At 48.8% G+C, this 20,860-nt stretch overlaps 1 protein-coding gene across 17 annotated transcripts in view; it reads right to left on the reverse strand.

Moving 5' to 3' along the window:
- The window catches only part of LOC118513832, a 64,369-nt gene that overhangs the window by 20,020 nt on the left and 23,489 nt on the right, over nt 1-20,860 (reverse strand). For 10 of the 17 annotated variants that reach the window (XM_036060092.1, XM_036060088.1, XM_036060085.1 and 7 more), the window contains exons 1-4: nt 19,024-19,151; nt 6,103-6,771; nt 5,721-5,936; nt 1,485-1,903 (exon numbers count right to left, since the gene is read on the reverse strand). In XM_036060092.1, the coding sequence (XP_035915985.1) occupies nt 1,485-1,903; nt 5,721-5,936; nt 6,103-6,235 (768 nt within the window). In that variant the 5' untranslated portion in view covers nt 6,236-6,771; nt 19,024-19,151. Of the gene's footprint in view, nt 1-1,484; nt 1,904-5,720; nt 5,937-6,102; nt 6,772-7,681; nt 7,810-18,945; nt 19,202-20,860 lie in introns of those variants that run through there. The other 7 variants (XM_036060080.1, XM_036060082.1, XM_036060084.1 and 4 more) reach the window with 6 other exon arrangements.

Here is a 20,860-nt window from a genome sequence, read left to right on the forward strand (position 1 = left end):
CGAACAGTTTATTTTAAAATAGTTTCTAAAATTTTCTGTGTTGGTTCATAAAGTTCATCTAAATTACATCAAACTTTGAGCACAATTTTACTAAAAATCCATCCGACAAAAAAAGGCCCCCCACCGAAACCAAAACGAAAAAAGTAGGTTAAAACAGAAAAGAGGATAACCTTTATTGTGCCATCTGCACCCTATTCCCGCGGGCACTAATTAAATTTACATGCGCCCCCGTGTTTCTGTCACTCGCTGCCCATCTACGACGCCCTTGCAAAACTACACAATACCGCCCAACTTTCGGGGCGGGTTTGAAGGATGGAATTTGCGCGAATTTCATATCCTCCCCACCAGTTGGCGTGTATTATGCATGGATCCTGAATACGCGGAGGCAAGCGTATTTGGATCCGGGGGAAGTCGCCATGGAAATAAGCAAATCTTATTCAACTGAAAATAAAGCAAAAGGAGAGGCAAAAAATACCTCCCAAAAAAAAAGGCAGCTCGAGCTCGAAACCAATTGCATGATGTAGTGCGATAAAAATGGGGTAAAGGCACCCCCTGCACACACACACACACACACACATTTTTCGTAAATTAATTTCCATGCTTTTTCTCGTTGCTTTGCTGCATGAGTATGAACACGGTGTTTGGGTTTGCTTTCTTTCACTAGTTTCTCTGTTTTTGTTCCCGAAAACCTCCAGAGTAAGGCCACCACCAGAAGCAAGGCAGTAGAGTTTTATGAATAGAGGGCGAACTATTCACCGGCAAGTGCTGCAACGGGTGCTGCTGATTACTAGCGGCCGGTGGCCTGTGTTCCAACAGCCACCGGCGCTACCCGTTTGATTCTCGTCGTTCTATTTCCCTGGAATTTTAGTTGCATATGTGATAAATTCTGCCACCGCTCACACGCTACCGTAGCACAAAAAGCAAAGCAAAATGTAATCCAAATGTATAATAAAAATGCATTTTTACCCTGCACAGGGGTATAACGGAACGAGGTTCTCGAGCGATATGTGCACCGCTTGGCGCTGCTGTTGGCGAAGGACGACGAATTCCGCGAAATAACATCCAATCAAGCTGTGGATTTAAAAACGAATAACCACACAACGCTTCCCGAGGATTTTATTTGATGTTGACTCTGGTGCTATTGTAACTATGGACCACGATGAAAATACATACAAAACCCTCAAGTACTCTTGGAAAACCTTTTTTTAATCTACCTTCCTATGTAGTTTTTTTTTACGTTAATTATATTAAAAGGATGTGACACATGTTCAACCTCTGGTGGCTTCTATACCCCTTGATTTGATAGCAAAATAAATAAAATCGACTCTGAAGAGGTTAATTAAATTAATTGAGCTTTCTTATCATGAGCAAGGTCTAGGTTTTTTACTTTGCATTTCAATCCTTTCTAGCTCTTTTTTGACTTCCAAACACTAAAATTGAGTGAACCAACTAATTACAGAAATCCTTGAAGAACAAATCCTTACCTTGTACGAGGAGTTGTTGTTGCCTCCGACTCCGCCACCCATTCCGCCAGCACCTAGGCCACCACCCATACCACCCGACGAACCACCGGCACCTCCACCGGAACTGGCATTGCTGCTGTTGCTGTTGCTACTCCGGTCACGCTTTTTGCCCTTCCCACCGCCCGATCCACCCTTCCCGGAGCCTCCTCCACCGGACCCACTACCGCCGGTGCCAGCACCACCTGCTCCACCACCTGCCCCACCAGCACCGGTGTTACCACCGGCTATGGCGGCAGCGGCAGCAGCACTCATGGCACCGAGCCCAAGCCCACTCGGGAATGCGCCGGCCAGATCATGGGAGAACGGTAGCTGGGACATGCCGGATGCTTGCAGACGGGCGAAGTAATCCTGTGCTGCCAACTGTGCCATCGACCACCAACCTGTGGAAAATAGAGTGGAAAAAGAAATTAATATTAGTTTCTGGTGATGAAAAACCAATCGTCGTACAAGCGCCACATCCTATCAGACAGAAACGTTTACGTTATCAATGATTACAAAAGCCGTCAAGCGCCACTAATTCGGGCATAATTCTGTTAGCAAGTGAAAACAACAACAATGTGTAAAATAAAACACCCTTCCACACACACACACACACACAGACACAAAGGCCACAGCATCAATTGGAATGGTACGCACGCGGAGAAGTCTCGTGTGTTTCCGCGAGAAAGAGAGAAGCGTCGGGAGCGAGGCAGAAGCGCGCGAGCGAGAAGCAGCATGCGGCGACTGAAAGAAAAATAACAACAATTCGCCGACGTGCGGCGCGCGTGAGCATGTGTGCGAGTGTGTTGGTGTAAGCACGCGATGCTTCCTACAAACCTTTCACGCACACACACACACATCAGGTGTAGTATGCAACGCTAAGCGCCACCAGGAAGCGAGAGCAAAACATTACCTTCCACGCTTGAGAAAAGAGAGAGAGAGAATTTGAAGATTTAACTGTGTTTGTGAACTCTCTCGTCTTGTTGTTTCTTTCTCTTTCTCGCTCTTCCTGCTTCAACTCACGCACACGTGTACGCACGCATCAGCAGCCGGGCGCGCACGCGACTCTTCTCACATATCCCAGGCCGCTGCTTCCATTTCACGGTCTCGCATAAAACCTGACCAGACACAAGCGGCGGATGCGTCCGGCGGATCTTCTATCTCTCTTTCGGTTTTCTATGCTAAAACTTCTCGCTCACTCACGCTCTCGCCAACAAACGCACACATTCGAAGAAACCAAGCCGCGCCGCCGTTCCGAGAGGCCCCATTCCAACAACCACAGCTGGTGGACAACGATGACGCGAGGGGAAAATGACAATCACCCTCCGTAACCTTTCTCCCTTCGACCACAATCTCTCCGCCATCTGCTTCTGCCCCTTTCCAAAACGCACAAGTAAAGAGCCTCCACTAATCGGGTCGATTTCTTTGTTCTTCGGGCGAACCTCCCTGGGTTTTTTTTTCTAGACCTGCTCAGTTTTTCGGCAGCGGCAAGGAAGCAAGGAGTCAGAAGTGGGAAAACGAGCTGGTGAAAAAATCGAACCCGAAAATCCTTTTTCGGCTGCTGCTGGGTCGCGTTTTCAAAAGTCCTCAAGAGGGCGCTCGCGAATGCTTGACATACACCGCCTGCTTAGATTATGTGCCTGCGATGATAAATTTGGCAATTCATTCGTTGGATATAGTAATAAGATTTTTAAGCCTTTTATCCCTCCCAATATTACCCTGAATGCGTTACACGGCAACGAGGTTCATTCATTCATAGTTGCAGCTATTCCAAAGCGCCATACATTAGACACACACACACATACAAAGGCTAAGCTCGTTCGCCGAATCCTCTAATGTTCACACATACAAAATTCAATCTAACAACTACCACAACACCACCATCGAGCGTATAACGTTACCTTGAACTTGACCTCGACATTAAAGCAGTGTATCGTTTTACTACTCCACGACGTGCGCGGATGCTATACTAATGCTGCACCAAACTAATGCTGCACCAAATTTGCACACCAAATCAAACAGAGCACACATACAAACACGAACTCACACACAGAGACACACGCATCCTTTTTTAACTAACTCTTCACCCGTGCTTTAACAACGGCAGACATTCCTGACGCATTCCATTTCTTGCCCATTCATGGAATTTCATCGCCCCCTTTAAATCAACATCACTTTCGCTTTTCATACTCTACTCTACATGCATATTTCAAACAACAATATATACCGCTACATTCTTGTCGGAAATGAACGCGCAACAACACAAGCAGCTCCTTGAGCGAGAATTCACACTATCCCCCTATGTCTTACTTTCTTCCTTGAAACAAAAGGAGAAAGGGAGAGGTGAAGCATACTGACAGGAGGTGAGGTGATGTAAGACCTGTGTGGGTGGTTCATAGTTCATTGGCACCTAACACACTAAATGCATGATTATGCTAATGCAATGGTGTTGTGATAGTGCTTAAATCTCTCTAGTCCAACACACACACAAACACAAGCTCTGAATAAGCTTCGCCAATCGTTATTTGCCAAAGTACACACAGTAGTAGTAGTAGTGTGTAGGTACACGTTAAATGTGGCCTTATTAACTAAATATGCCCCTAGGGAATATATCCATTGATCCCACAGAAACGAAATATCTCCGATATGAATTCAAGAGATTTGAGAACCCACAATCGAGGGCGTGTACATTAATATCCATACGTTACCGTCTGCACTATTCCACCACTCTAATCTCCTCTTCGTTAAAACTCCATCAGATTCATCCGCGACAAGAGCTATGCCAGCGATAGATTCTACCAAAGAATTGCTTCAAAATCAAAAAGGCATTTATTGCGATAAAAACGATTTAAGATAAGCCGCAGGAATCAAACCAATTCGCACCATTTGGAGGGAAAGTTATTAAAAATTCACCAACACGCTGAAAATTGATAACCAATCAATGATGCCATTCATGATGGGTATTCTTCACATCCCATGTTCAGAACACGCCACACACCGAATCTATCAATGAACCGCCACATCACGCAGACGTTTACGATTATGGCTGCGTTTGATTGTTATTGCTATTAATATGTTTATTGGCTTATCGTATTGCAGCACCATCATCAGTGGGACGAAAATTGCGATACCGGCCACGCCAGAGCTCGAAAAAGCTCGAAGGAATAGAATAATTTAATGTTTGTTGCTGCTACTCTCCACAATGTTGCTCCAGTTCGTTGTTCGATCGATCAAAATGAGGTCAAAAAGGAGCCCGCGAGCCACCCTTCTCACTCGTTTTTCTAACCTAATGTCCATTTCACTTGCACATCTAATGCTATAAGCCATCATGAGCTATTTAAATGAAGTTCGCCACTACTCTACTGCTGGCACTGCTCCACATCCAACAGGTTGAATATTTTAAATTCCATTCAACTGCGGGCTTAAAGCAGCTACAGCAGGACAAACCCCAGACGCGGAATGAGCTCTGAACAATGTTTGAATGAACTTTAAAAGGATACTTTCATAAATGCTGCTCCTAAAACGCTACTTTAAGAATTGAAGGTAATCGAGGAGCAGAAAATAGGAGTTTGGTGTTGCATTTGCACCAACTTCGCCACTTTAATGTGCTGCGCTGACCGACATAGCAAAGTTGGACAGCAAAGAGCAGAATACGGGGGGCGAGATTTGAGAAACTGAATAGCTTTGCCTTCACCTCCTATCAATGGCATATTTATGGCGAGCGGTTAATACGGGACTCGCGGAGGTTATAATATGCATCGTTGGCTTTCGATCTCCACCAGCGAGATCAATTTGCCGGAATGAATGCACACTGCATAGTGCAACCCTGAAGGGAGACCCGGCCGCTCCGGCCTAAGTTTCGGGCGGCTTTCACCCAATTTTACGCTCAATTGAACCATCATGTGTGTGAGTGTGCCGCTGTGCCACGTTTTAAAGTGAATGCAATCGATTGTTTTAACGAGTGGCCCCCGGTGGCAAATCGCGGTCAATCAAACCCGGTGCGATGTGATGGTGAGATACTGGCGATAGTGACTCATTTGCATACCCATTACCCAGCTAGGCCTCCCAGTTTCACCAACATTAAAGAGACAGGCACACAAAGGCATTTTCCCGAACAGCTTTAAGGTTTGATCTACAAAAGTTGCATAAATTACCGTCAAATACCTGCCCAGCGGATACGCTAAAGATCGATGCCAAAAAAGGTGGTACAGTACTTACTATTGTGCAAACCGGCCAGTGAGGCGGCCTGAGACGCAGCCACCGCCATCGTGTTCTGGTTGTGGTGGGACATGGAAAATCGATCGTTGCCACTGCCGGAACCGGAACCGGCGTTCGGCATCAGTCCGCCGAGCCCTCCGGGCATACCGAACTGTGAGCCGAACAGTGGATTGGAGGCGGCGGCCGCCATCGCTGACGGATCCCGTCCCCAGTACGCTGTAGAAATGGAATGGAAAACAAAGCGGGAAAGAGTTTGTTCAAACAGTGGTTTTACTGACAGATATCTTTAATTGCTTGTCATAACGAATAGGGTGATGGAGCCGTAACGCACATAACGCACGTAACGCAAACATCATCAACGCATCTTTGATAAGACACTTACCGAACAGTGAGGCGGCATCTAGCAGCGCGGCCGGATCGTTAACACCGGCTGCGCCTCCCAGACCGGTTCCGCCCTGCCCGCCGCCACCCTTCTTGTCGCCGCCGCCCCCCTTCTTCTCCCCGTCCTTATCCATTCGGCCAATTTTGACGGCTTTATTGCGGCGGCAGCTGTTGTGCTGCCGCGGCTACTTGACGCGCTTACTGAACCCTTAACACTCCCGCCTCCGCTGGACGATTTTTTTTTAAACACGATCGATCGCACGATCGATCGTTCACTTTACAAACACACTGCACGTAGAGGGACCTTCCTTGCGCTTGGGCTGCCAATATTTAAGTGATGTTGATTTTCTATCCCGGTTTGGCGCTATACACACATTCACTTCACATACTTTTTTTTACATTACTTTGTACAACGGCACTACAACACTACACATAAAATACACACATGTACACACGCCAGCACACAATCAGGAGCAACACAACACACGATTGCACCGAACTTGTATTATGTTCCCGAAATGGGAATATTTGCCTTTTTTTTCACTAACAAACACTCTACGCTCCACGCATCCGACGAGTTGAGGATGGGTCTTGGTTGTGTTTTTCCGCTTTTTTAATCATTAACCTATTATTAGAACTTTTTTTACACCGTTTGCCTGTGTTGTCATATCTGTAGATAAAATTGAGATTATTAGAACGGCACATCACATTACACGAACTCATAGAACTGCGAAACAAATTTAACTCTTCACAAATCACTTTAACACCACAACGTGGTACACTTTTTCAAATATTTTCTTCGCATAGCTTATTAATCAATAGCACAATAACTTCCTTCGTGTATGCTTACAGACTAATACTGTCCCCAATTTCAATATTCTACCCGTAGTGAGCTCAACCCAATCCAATATTCCCACAGCAAGGCCTATTAAAGCTCGCATGACCATGAAAAAACTCGCCAACTAGCAAGAGAGCAATAATTACAGCTCGGTTGTCACGGTTCCATAAAATATTCCCTCTGCGAACATGTACGAACGCGCGACTTCCCAACAACAGCAGCCCCACACACAAGTCATTGATCGATCCAGCACCAAGCGCCATTCCAACACAAGAGCACTACCACTGCTTGCTTGTTGATCGTCAAAAGTTCAGGTCGAATGCGTCCAACCGATCGCAACCGCCGAGGTGACGTGGCATGAGAGAGTGCTGCCTGCTGGCGGTGGCTTCTTCTTCGCTGCCTACTCTGATTCGTGCCCATTTCCACCCGGGCGGATTGTAACGAAGGGACGGCAGCAACTTGTAGCATCAGGATTCTACAAGCAAAAGATCAATGCTTCGGTCGGAGTTTTGCTGATTTTTCAAATTTAATTCGATTGCCACTAAAACGCGAGCGCGTCCGTCCGTTTGGTGTTGGGTAGCATCCCTCTTGACATCCCAGTTTGGCGAGAGTGTGTGTGTGTGTGCGTGTGTGGCTTTTATTCGCCCTTTTTTTTCGGAGTGCCTTATAATTGCCACCCATCAGCAGATAAGCGCGTCGAGTCGAGGTTTGGGCGGTGGAGTTCAACCGAAAACTCGCTCACCCTCCCAACTGCTTCCACCACCGGAGTTCGTGGTGTCTGATCGTGATCGCGATTATTACTGTCTGCTTCTTTTTTTGTTGATTCCTTTGCTACCACCATGAACATGAACCCGGAGACGACATCTGAAAGGAAAAGAGAGAGAGAGAGAGAGAAAAGAGCATTAATGTTGGTGCACAAATGGCGGTTGTTATGTTGGCTATTAGAAGGCGGCTACGGTCCATGTGATATGCGAGCGTAAGGGGTTAATGGCTGAATTGGGAGATGGAGAAGAATTTGCTGGACGAGTGGCAATGGTTTAAAGATTGCAATCATAAACGGAACCGACCGACGCCCAACCCAGGGCAAAGGAGACGGATCAGAAGACCGGAAGAAAACGTTATTGTTTCGCATCAGGTGGAACTCATCGCTGCAGATAAGAGCACTTCCAGAGCGAGAGTAAGAGTGTATTGAACATATCCTGGATTTCCATTTAAATGAGAAATTCATTTCAGCAAAAGAGGGCAATTTTCAACCTGGCCTGTAGACCAGTAGTCTTGCTCCTCCATTAAGACGACAACAATAAGAATAAATATGTAGATGTGACCCTCTATTCCTACCCTTTTTTTTTCTTCTTCTTTTCTTCTGTCCAAACGAGAGGGGGTTAGTCATAAGGGAGTGAAGCATTTTCTGCACGCGCGCGAGTAGCAACATCAGCGACCACCACCGCTTGTTTGCTTTTTGGATGAGCACCACACATAACAGCAACAAAAAATCACCATCAACCGCTAAAAAAGGTGACGATGCGTACCAGTCGCCTGCGACTGTGTTGACTCTGACTGCATGCGTGTGTGAGCGAGGAATATAATCAAGCCAAAGGGGACGGGGTGGAACAGCATTGGGACGATGTGACGAAGGGCGGATGGACACCAAAGTGAACAAATAAACGATGCGCTGCCAGCGCTGTTGCTCTGTGATCATTACCGACATTTGGCTGGTTACCAGCCAAGACTCACCGCCTCAAAAGTCGTCGGCAAACGGTAAAATGAAGGTATGCACGCCCAGCGAGAAAACAACAACACCGAGAAAGAAAGATGGCTTGTCGAATGGATATTCGGCATCGGATAATAGGAATTACTTTACGGGGGCCAATTTGAAGACCGAAAAGTCCGAGTACGAGGAGATTCATAAAGGCTCCATTGTGTAAATGAGTTTGATATGCGTTACACAACCCTTACACTAGAATTTCGTTTGAATCATTTGACAGAAATGGTGCTCTCCTTCAGAAGCGCTCTCGTTGCCTAAATATCGATTACGGTACAGATCGGATACAGAATCTAGGCATGGTCTGTAGACCCGAGATTAAGCCAAGAAGGCCCTTTCGGATTGAATAAGTGACAAGGTCGCGGTTTCTTGAGCTTACCATGATTTTTTTAGCCAAAACAGCTTTATACTTTGATCACATGGGGTTACGCTTCACCCATCGAAAAAACGGCACAAAATATGCCAAATGATGCCTTCACTTAGCCCTCTATCTGTCAACTTTTAAAGCACAAAATATCCAACAGTGAGCTTGAGCAGTTTAAGTCCTTATGAAAACTTTTTGCAACATATTTGGATACGCTAGCCATCCAACCAATTGAAGCAACAACAAAAATAGCATGTGGACGCGAGCTCACAGACGCCACCAAATGACAGCAGATGGTCGATTGGTCCTCATGTTTAAGAGCTGCCATGCGGTTCTCCCCTTAAAAACTCGTCCCGGAAAAATCGACCAATCTGTCAGTTAATCAGTTACGCAGAGATTTGTTTCTTTTTTTTCTACACAAGGGATGCATACACATAACCTCATCTCGAACGTGGGAAGCAAAATTAGTATTCCAACGCTGGAATAATTGCCAATAAGCGCTTTCGCAGTTATGATGGGTTACATCTCAGCGAGTCAAACCGATTGCCTGCCTTTGACAGGTGAAAGGTATGCTAAGAAGACCCACTTTGTGTGTGTGTGCGCGGAATAATCACCACAATACCGTACCACAAGGGACGACCCCCTTATCACGATTGCATCATCATCGTCACCCCGCAATCGCTGTTGTTCTACGCCAGCAAGCGCAAGGAGGAAAATTGCATTCCCCAGTTTTTTTCTGTTTTGTTTCGAGCTCACCACACAAATAGAAGGAAAAAGGCGAACAAGAATTCAATTCGGCCATCCCTTCCCCGCGACACAGCAGTAGTGTGTGAAGATTTTTTTTCCAGAATTACCAGGTCCCAACAACGAATGCGCCCGGAACCGGAAAAAGGGGTGCTCTGGCTAAAGCGTGTGTATGTGTGCGCGAGTCTAGTGAGAGAGAGAACGAAGGTGGAAAAAATGATTATGCCATTGACGACGACGACGACGACGACGACTACGACATCGAGGTCGGGTATGCCATATATACACCACACCACTTCATCCCCTACACCTCGCCACACTCTCTGCCTAACAAGGCGAACCTTTCTCCCTGGCCACGGCGAAATAAACCCAAAACCGCCACAGCCCGGAATAGGCCAAAAGAACGAACGCTTCACGCGACACACCAAGCAGGACGCAGTGCGCGGTGGGGTTGAGGTGGAAGGTAGGGTGGTTTTGCGTACATACAGTCTCACTCACACGTACACACACACACACGGATACATAAACTCACCCCGGGTGCTTCCGTACGCAGAGCGAGCGACCGAGCGAGCAGAAGCAGCCTCGAAAGCACATACACAACATTGGGGGGGGGGAACCGAAGCGAAAACTATTCCTCCTCCTCGGTTTGGTCCTGTGTGTCCCGTGTGTCCCATGCCTTTTCCCAAACTTTGATCCTACGACAAAACACTCTAGACCACCGCACTTTTTTTTTCCCTCGTTTTGCAAACCTCAGGTCCTTCTCCACAACTTCCAACGGATTTCCCTTTGCTGGTCGGTCATCACACTGTGAACACTCGCGCACACACACACGCAAGGCGCTTTATATTTTATATCGGCACACACCGATAAGATTTCGATTAAAAGTGGGTAACATTTTGTTTAATGAATTGCAGTTTAACTGGGGGGGGGGGGGGGGGCGAGACCCAGACAAAAAGGCAGAGATACACTTTTGCTGCTAAAATTCTTAATTTCTTCTTGCTACACACTTCAACATCGCCCATAGTGAGATGATTGATGGCAGGGAAGGAAGCGGGACCCGAGCAAAACACTGACGAGAAGTCTTTTTTTTTCCCCGTGTGGATAAAGGCAGGGCAGGCGGCACACGATTACGCTGTGTTTCGGGGAGAAGTGGGAGACACAAGGTGGTGCGCGCACAAACGTGGCAAGAGGAGGCAAGCGCCCAGAATCATCAACAGCAAAAGGGGGCAGCAGCAGCAAAATATATGGACGTGAATCATGGAATCGTCGCCGCCATCGTCGTCGTCGTCGTCGTGAGGATATATATCTGGTGTACGATCGATTTGCTGCTGCTGTTGCTGGTGGTGCTGTAGGCCATCACCACCGCCACCAACCCTCATCTTCTCCGTCCATTCGGTTCGGTTCGTTCGTTTGTTCGCGTCGGAAGGTTCGTTCGTTCGTCATCAGCACCACGCACCTCGCCCAATTCTTCGGCGAGCTTCCCTTCACCCCACCCCGCGTTTTCTTATGCTCAGAAGTGCGCATTCACGTATCTCGCTCTCAACTCTCCTCGGGTAGAACGGGAGGAGGAGATGGAGACCGCCAAACAAGTTGGAACACACACACCGGGAACTGGTGAAGCCTCTTGGCGCACCCGTCCCACCCCACTGGAAGCACAGGTCGACGAGACACACAAAGGCGTCCCCCCATCACTCTCGAATTCGACTACAAGAGCAGGGAAGTTTGAACATGCAGTTATCTCACCTTACCCTATGCATATCGACGCCTCCTCCAGGCGTACTTACACCCGGCTTTAATTACTGTAGAATTCGCACCAGCCCAGCCCGGTCCGCTTCGGCTGAAGAATAAAACGATCGTTCCGTTGGGTGTTCGAGGTTGCAAGGCGCTGATGGACATTTATATGTGGCTGCAAGCCATATTTTAAGGAGCATGTGTTGTGCTACTACAGCTCCAGCACAGGCACTGGATGACGTTCTGAAGAGGCTGAATCATATTGGAAAATCTTCGATTCCGGGGGACCGAAGGCGACGTCGGAATGTTGTTGATGGAGCAGCAGATTTTCCACAATTGGCTCCAGGCCAACGGCAATACTTCGGATCTACGCTCTATGTAACAGGCTCCCCGATCAAGAGTGCAATTTTGTGTGTCCAACGGACGACACGAGGCCCTCTCGCCGCGCGCACAAGTAAACACACAGCAAAAGCATCAACGGTTGCCCGCATATAAATGCATTTCACCCCTCTGCAGATAGAAAGGACAGCGATGGAAACGCTGGTGGCCAACACAAAAAAAATCCATCCCGTCCAGCAGTGCTCCCGAAACAACAAAAAACAATTCCAAACTAACGCAATCCCCAGGTCCCTCGATAGAAGCCGGCAGTAGCAGCAGCAGTACAGAGCAAGCGGTGAACTTTACTGCAGTTCGGCTGGCTATGTGCATTCGTTTCGGCACTTCCCAAAATGCGCCACCCAGTCGAGTTCTTGCAGAGCGACAGAGACGGCTAGAAGGGGCAACAGCAAGCAACATAACAAAAACTCAAACACGAACACACAAATTGGACGCTGCAAATCTTCCCATCTTGACGATGGATGGGCTGCTGCTGCTGGTGCTGGCACAAGCTCGAGGGTCCTTTTCGCTTGTGTACGGCCAACCATTGCCGAGAGACAGCTGCAAATTCTTCTTGCTATTCTTTTCCGCTTTTCCTGCACAAACACTCGCACTCACACACACACACACACTATGGTAAACTCGTGGTACGAAAAAAGGTGGCATCTGGAGCAGCAGCAGCAGCCGAATTTTTGGGGAGCAAAACGCCCGGGAAACAAATCTTCCCCCTCGCCGGTCGTCGTCGTGTTTGCCGCCCGCCCCGATGTATTCAGCCCGAGCATGGGAAACAACAAAAACATTAGCGAAATGGAAAGAAACCACCAGTCCGCTCCGATCACTTTTTCTCCCCCCGCCGAAACACGGCGATGGGGTTTTTGTCGATGCTCTCGTGCTATTATCTGAGTTGTGCCAAGGATGAGCAATATAGCAGATATCAGGGTACTAAACAGCATCATCTCTACCCTGCAAAACACACACTCTCTCCGAAACGGACAGGATGGGGAAGGAACAACATTTTGGAAGGAAATTTGGAAGGAAAAAGCAACAAAACTCAACCCCGCACGTATAATAAGCAGCAGAGACGGGTGGTGATTCAAGGCAAACGGATCATCAATCAAAAATGCTTCTCCAATTTTTTGCAGTGCCCCCAACAAGACGCTCCCCATTTTGCTCGGTTGCTCGGGACGTAGGGAGGAAGAAGGGGATAAACAAATGGAGCACCGACAGAGCAGACAGAGCACGAGCAATAAGGGCAGATGGTGCGAAAACGTGCATGATGGCAAATGATAAAACAAAAAAAAAACGGTGGAGCATCCCTTCAAGAAGCAACCCTCCAAGATGTCCGAGAATGGTCAGTACTTTTCCACGTGTAAGGGATACTGGGGAGTTCAAATCTCCAGTGGCTGCAAGAACTTTACTTAATTTTTAAACATAAAAAAAGATATGACAATGATTGACAAGACTCCTTCCGAATATCAAGCCAATATTGGGCCAAAACTACCAAGGTCGTTGAGAATAAACAGATAGGAGTTTTGAACCAAGGTCGATTTTATGAATCTTGTCCTGACTCCTAATTTCTAGAGCTGCTTTTGATTGAAGTTTCATAGTCTTACAGAACTCGGTCACTGTATAAAAGGAATGTAAATAGCCCAAAAAAGGAAATCAACACAGAAAGGATAATAAAAAGCAATTAAACGACGCAGCACACCGATCGATGCGGTTGTTCGTGCGAAATAATAATATCCGCCGATATCTCCTCCAGCAAATATAATCCAACGAAACGTTTAAAAATTTCTTTGAATAAATGAAGGTGAACACCGCCGCCGTGTGATGGAAATCCGTGTGAAAGTGGCGTAGGAAGTGTGACAAGCAATTTTATTGAAAACCCAAAACCGGGGACCCGACCGCTCGACCGGCGGGAATGATTTTTCGTCCCAGGTAGGCAGTGGTACGAAGCGCGGAGAAGATTTCTCTATCTGCACCATCCAATCCCATGTTTGGGAGGGCAAGAATACGGGGCGCCACGGACCGCTACTGGACGCGGCGAGCGCACACGGTATGTATTTCCAATGCGGGACACAAAAGAGATCTCCACAAGAGTTGGTCATGGGAAGTGGGATGGGTGGCGAAGGATAAATTGAACCCCCCGACACACACACACATACACGTACACATACTGGTATACATTCCCAGTTCACCTTTTTTCGTCTTAACCTCACTATCCCACCTGTCAACCCCCGGCGTACTCTCCGTCGCTCTGTTGACACTTACCGCAAATTGTACAGATGAAGCAAAAAGTAATGCATCGGAGGTTGACCCGTCCGGGAGCACACGTGAAGGCGCGGGGTTGGCGGCGGCGGCGGCCGCCGTGGATGCTGCGCGGTGTAGCGACGATATTATCGAACGATGGCGTTTGGCGGGCGTGTGACTGTGAGGCGCGGTCCGGATCCCGTGTGCACAAGAAAGAGAAACACACAGCACGCGCGCACAGTGCTCTCGAACGCGCGGCGATTGCCAGATGAACATCATCCGAGATGGAAACAGAAATATTCTGCTTCCCAGCTACCCTGCTGTCCCCGTACCGACCGGCCCCAGGGCCACCCACCCCCATGGCTGATCACATCACCGTCTCGCGCCACCTGTGTGTATGTGTCCGCTCTTTCTCTCGGTGTATGTACGTGACCGGCGAAGCACTCGATTCCGATATTCGATTGGAGTTCGTCGACGTTCGATCGGTTGAAAGATGGGCCCAACCAAGCCGTACCGTTTTCGCTCCCAATCCCGCCGCCCCGGGTAGAGAAGGTGGCGCGGCGCAGGTGGTGGTGATGGTGGTCGAACGAACGAACACACGGGGGATGCCATCAGGTCGAGCAGGTAGCGCGCAAAGTCGAGCAAAAGGTACGAGCGCAGGGAGGGCGGGCCTGGGGACGCGCACAGCAGTAGGCATCGGACGAAACGATTTCCCCCTATTAAACCAGGGGGGGCTGTTGCGGGCGCGACAGCACCACGGGTAACGCAGGGCAACCGATACCCGCCCGAGCGCAATACAGCAAGAGCAAGACCAAAAACTCGAGATAGGAGAGCGCGAGGGTGCGCGCGCGAGCAGTTCCAACCCCTACTGCGCCCTCCAACCCCTATCTTCTTCCGAGTCCTCATCGTCGTCGACGCCGCCGGAGAAGAAGGTGAAAAAATCCAAAATGTCAGATCTGTCGCTCACTGGTGCTGCTTTTGCTTGCTTGCTTGGCTCTCTTGTACACACCGCCACCACGCCGCCAACCCCTATACACGCGCGCGGCGCGTTTGTTTCCTCGTGAAGCGTTAAACCCACATCTGCTGTATGCGCTGCTGCTCTCCTCTTCGCATCGGTCCCGCGAACTACCGGACGCGACCATTCGGGAGGAATTTGTTCGCTCGCATCACCGGCAAAGAGCACCATCGAAGAGCGCTCGTAATGAGAAGGAAGCCATCTTTTCATCGATGCCATGCCAGTCCTGTCCTGTCCTGCTTCCTAACACCTTGCTGACGTCGGAAAAGCGAACGCGCATCATCCATTTTCCCGAACCAACAGCAGCAGCAGCAGCAGCAGCAGCAGCAGCGGCAGTACATCATCGAGGAAAAATGTACCTCGGTACCCGAAAAGAATGACAAACCCATTATAGCAACATCAGCTCGGAGTCTAGTACTTCGCTGGCCGCTGGAATCGTCAAGGTATGGAAGCAAAAAACCGGAGCAATAATTGCACATCCTCGCACAGAAAAACAGTTTAGATGCGTCTGTGCGATGGTTGGGAAATTATTAACAGCGTTCTTCCACCAACTTCAGGAGAAGGAATCGACGTACCAGTCAGATTGACAAAAACGATACAAAATAGCGCTTTGCCAACCACTGCGAGGTCCTATATTTCGGGTTTCTTCATGCATGGAAGCTGTGGGATTTAGGAATCCCTGAGCGGCAAAGCTCAGGTGACGTTGTAGCCGAACAGCTGAAAGCTGAACATGGGTATTTTTCTTTCTCTTGGCACTACAGCCTCAAGAGTTCTTGGCTTGTCATTTCTGTCTTCCTTGACTTGATATACCCGCGAATCCTAGCACTAAACAGCTGATTGTGCGGCGCATGATGATGGCTGAAACGCTGCTAGCGCTTCATACAAACTACCTTTCAGTCCTTATTCACACCAATACCTGACCCAATGACTTGGGCAGTTGGGATTGGATACTTCCATATCTGTGCATTGATCATGTTTCCAACGATACACACAGTAAGCCTTGTAGAACGATGGCCAACTCATGCCGTTTTTGCATGTTGCGTCCGTGCTTCTCACATTACATGGTTCAATTTCACCAATTGATACCGGTATCGCTCTGGATTAACCGTTTCACTCGTTGGGTACAGTTCATGATTCGGCTTAATTATAGAGGATACACGACAAGACACTTAGCAAACCACTTCCAGTCCGATTTTTTCAGTCCCAGTAAGTTTGACAGCCCGCTTCTCTGTCTTCTTTGACGTTAAAACCTCAGGAGCAGTTGGCTAGCTATCTCTGGGCTCGTTCACGTAATTTATCCGGTCGTTGGATTGCCAGTTCTTGCTTCTGATCAAGTATTGCAATAATTAATGATGACAAGCAGCCAACAAAAACTGTCCAACTTTCGGATTTCCAATCCAGGTTGACACTTTAGCGCGCAGTAGGCTAGGCTGTGAGAGCTTCGAAATCACGGTTCGGATCGAAGCAATCGAAATAGCTGTCCTTTTGTACATCCTGTGTCATCTCATAACCAACACATGGAAACGTGCTACAGGGAGAGTTCGATTGCTGGTAGCAGAACAGGCAGGCAGGTCACAGTGGCAAAGGGACGGTCTCGCTCATGTTGCAACTTTCTTGTTGCACCTTCTCTTCCTCCTCCGCTCGTTTCTTCCCTTTCCCAGCCATCAACAATAAATGCTGGATGGAAGAGTACGTGTGTGTGCGTGTTTCAGTGCGTTTTTTGTGTGCTTCCTTCCTTCTAGCTGCTGCTCTAGAGCGACCCAGCGCGAGAAGCAGAAGTCCCCATTGTCTTTCGGTTGCAACGGGGCGCGCGCACAGCACTTTGCCTACGGGAATGAAACGAACGACCGGGCACAATCCGAAAAAGCGATGCGATGAGACGCAGCAGCAGTAGCAGAAGGCAGAAGGGTCCATCCGTTTTACCCGTCGTCTTGTCTTCTTCCATTCCATTCGTTTCTTTTGGTTCCTTGCGCTTGACTCAAAGCATGTCGCTTCTCGCGCCCATTCCAGGGGGATGCGAAATGCGAAAACCAATTTTTATTTGCCCCTTCGCACCGGCAACGCGGCAAGCAAGCGATCGCCACCGCAGTAGGCAGCAGACCAAGCAGGCTATGGATAATAGGTACGCGCATACGGGGAAAAAAGCATACGCCAATCTTCACTATCCGCGCGGCTATATTCACAGACACACACACACACACAAGCCTGTGTCCACCGAGGGTGGCAAGAGAGATATACACACGGATGTACACGGCACACAGCTTCACCCTTCGGCGGGGAGTTTCTACAAATCTTTTAGCGGATGGAGCAGCCAAGTAACTCCACCGTTGAGCAGCAACAGCAGCAGCCGAGGACTGGTGAGGACAGAGCACGCACATACACATGCACACATGAACTCACACGCCTTCATTTTGCATCTTACTGGTTTTCTTCCAAAATTGCCGCTCGCCAGCACTGGGATTTTTGGATGATTTTCGATGCGGTTGTGTCTTTAAAACCTCAATCTCGTCGACACTCGCGCACACACACTCATGAGCACGGACCGTCCGGATCATCGTCATCATTACGCGGTTTGGACTTCTTATGTTCCGCCGCTCGCCCGTTCGCCCATTCCTTTTGGCTTTAACGAGACACCCCATGAGAAGTTTGCCGTTTTCTTCCACCCCGTGCCCCCGACGTTCCCCTCCCCCTCCTGTTCCATAGACGATCCTACACGCACGCGGGACGCACGACACACGGAGAGCCCTTGCCGCTTGGGTTTTAGCGTGTGCGTGTGTGTATGTATGCGTGCCCTCCTGTCATCCGTTTGCCCGCAACGATCGAACCGTTGACACCCCAGAACAAGGGAGGATGAAGGTAGCCGAAGCAGCAGCAGCGTCACATTGAAAACGGACGGGAGGGCACACACAAACGCGCGCACACACACACGCCGAAGAAAAGGGAAAAAATGTATCGAACAACACCAACCGTAATGGCGGCGCGCGACGGTGGCTGCGACAAACGGAGCAAAAATCCATCGATTGAATGTTGGTTTGTTTGGTACATAAACCGCCGCGAGACCAGCAAAAGGACACGAAATGGTGAAATTCTGTTTGTGTGTGTATGTGTGTGTCTGTGCGGAAGGTAATTAATGCAAAAAATCGTTTCGATTCTGGCACGGCGTTTAGAGCAAGCTGTCATCAATGCAGTCCGTGTCACATCGCATATACACATTCGTTTCATCATTTCCACTGGCACACACAGTGTACATTGCTTTTATGCACGGTAACAAACGCACACACAATCCGCAGCTCATCACCAACGGTGATATGCACACGCAAGCACACACACGCGAAGCAGAATGAGGCCGATTAGCAGGCGACGGCGATGACGACCACGGGCTGATGAGCAATCAAATTCGCGATTACACAAACTTGGTGGTGGTCGTCGATTGACCCCCACAGCGTGCCTCTTTTTTTTGACACTCTTTTTCCTCCAAAATCTTCGCCCGCACGCGCGGACACACACACACACACGCATCGAGGAGAACGTCTTTTTTGAGGTTTGCTTCTCACATCACATCTGACCGAAAGGAAGCATCATTTACACAGGTAGATTAAGTGCACTGACTCCGTACTACGATGGATGAGGTGAAGAGGAAGGGAACGGTGAAGGGGAGGAGGAGTGTGTGTGTGTGTGGCGAGACAATATAAACAACACACAACTCCACCACTTTGTTTGGGGAAGCCGAGCACGCACGCATGCACGCACAATCAAATCGCTTACAATCGCATTTTGCTAGACGCGGACACTATTCTATTCGAATACAAACACACACACATACGCATCAAATCGAACACTCACACAGTGGTAAGAAGAACAACAACACACCCGGCGGGATGATCAAACGCACTCTTGGCGGGCCGAAACTTACACGGCACAAATGTGCGTCCTCGCGCTTTTAACACTCATCACTCACTGAAAGCCGGAGAGAGAGCATGCACACACACAAGCCGGAAAGCGACGTCGCAGTCGAGCAGTGTGCCGATGCGAGGTAAAATAGGTGAACCAGTTCAATTTTGGCTGCTTCTCACTCATACACTCGTTCTCGCTCTCACGCACTTATGAAGCGGGCTTGCAATGGTGATTTTGTTGCTTTTCGTCTTCTTCCTCTTTTGCTCTGTCCATCAATGTTGCCCGCTACCACGGCCAAGAAACTGGGAGAGAGAGAGAGAGAGCTCACGGTGGCGGATTTGTCTCTCCGATTTAATCGATCTCTCTCACTCACTCGTTTGCTCGAATCTTGCGATTCACAGCTCGAAATGCGTGTGATGGCGAGAAAAGTGCTTCACGAGGGACAAAAGGAAAGGGCGCACTTGCATCTGCTTTTCACGGAAAAGAATTGCTCTCCTTACTATTACTCCACTCTAAATGTGCATTAAGGCCAAAGACCCACCGTGCGGGGAGGGCTTTGGAGTGAGTCAAAGTCAGAGATTATCAAACAATCAAATGAAAACAACAACACGGTAAACAGGCGAACGCATCAGCCTGCCTGCAAAAAATATTCAGCGTCTTTCTTCGGTCCCTTCCGAGAGTTCCTCCTAGAGGAACAGCCGCTTGACTTGCAATTAAACTAGACTCTGTTTATCATCCCCTCTTCCATTTCCGCCCCTTCTAGAAGCGCATTCTTCATCAATAGCATCAATGGCATCATGGCCCCAATCGATGCCAAACCTACAACAAGAGGATGAATTATCGGCCAAGCTGCTACTTCTGGTGAGGCACGCCATCGTCGTAGCCGCGCGGCGGTGTACAGAGGAGATGAGATCGAGCTGCCATCACAAATCGATCTCACTATGGCGAGTACATTCACAAAATATTCGGCGACAGAGTGTGCCATGCCTCCTTCTCTGTCTCGCTATCCGTCCTTCTCTCTCACTCTCTCTCGCACCTTCGACACATAAAATTCGACACGACGCGGGTGCAGATGTTTTGTGGTTTATTTTTTCTTCCCTGCATCCACCCCCTTCTGCTGCCCCTAGCTCCCTCCCACCCCACAAATACCACCCGTCATCCCACACTCTGTCTTGTCGCTTCTCATTCGAGCTTAATATTATAAATTCTGCTCGAAACCGCGCTCATCTCACCATGCTCAACGCCACAACACGGTCCAAGAAGCAACAAAAAACATCCATTCCTACCTTTTCGCTTTACCCTCAGGATAGTCTACTTAATGCGTCTCCTTCGCTCTCCAATCATCCTTCCACCCCTCTCACCCACCCCTCTTCCACTTCACCCACTCGTTCCCATAAAATAATTCAACGGAGTACGGAGACAACATACAATTCCCTCAACAGCCACGACACACTCTTCCGAGTTCCACACCCATTCCACCCCACGCCACCACCCCTCAAAACACCCAACACCGCCGGTACACAAGGGTGCGCGAGAACGATGCGGTTTTTCATTCCCTTTTCCCCATGCTCAAACCCACCCCGCCAGCCTTCGACAGGGGGCGGCGCAGGAACAACGAACTCGCCAACACACCCCACCCGACGTCCAACGACGGCGGCAGAGGCTTCTTGTTCTTTTGCTCGGCCACCGTTCGCCCCCATCACATCCCCATTACCCACCCTTCCGCCCTTCCTTCCTTTCTTTATTTTTTAATTTCGTTGTGTCCATTCTCGATTTATGGCTGTGG

Source organism: Anopheles stephensi, chromosome 3 (assembly GCF_013141755.1).
Source record: "Anopheles stephensi strain Indian chromosome 3, UCI_ANSTEP_V1.0, whole genome shotgun sequence".
Taxonomy (NCBI): Eukaryota; Metazoa; Arthropoda; class Insecta; order Diptera; family Culicidae; genus Anopheles; species Anopheles stephensi.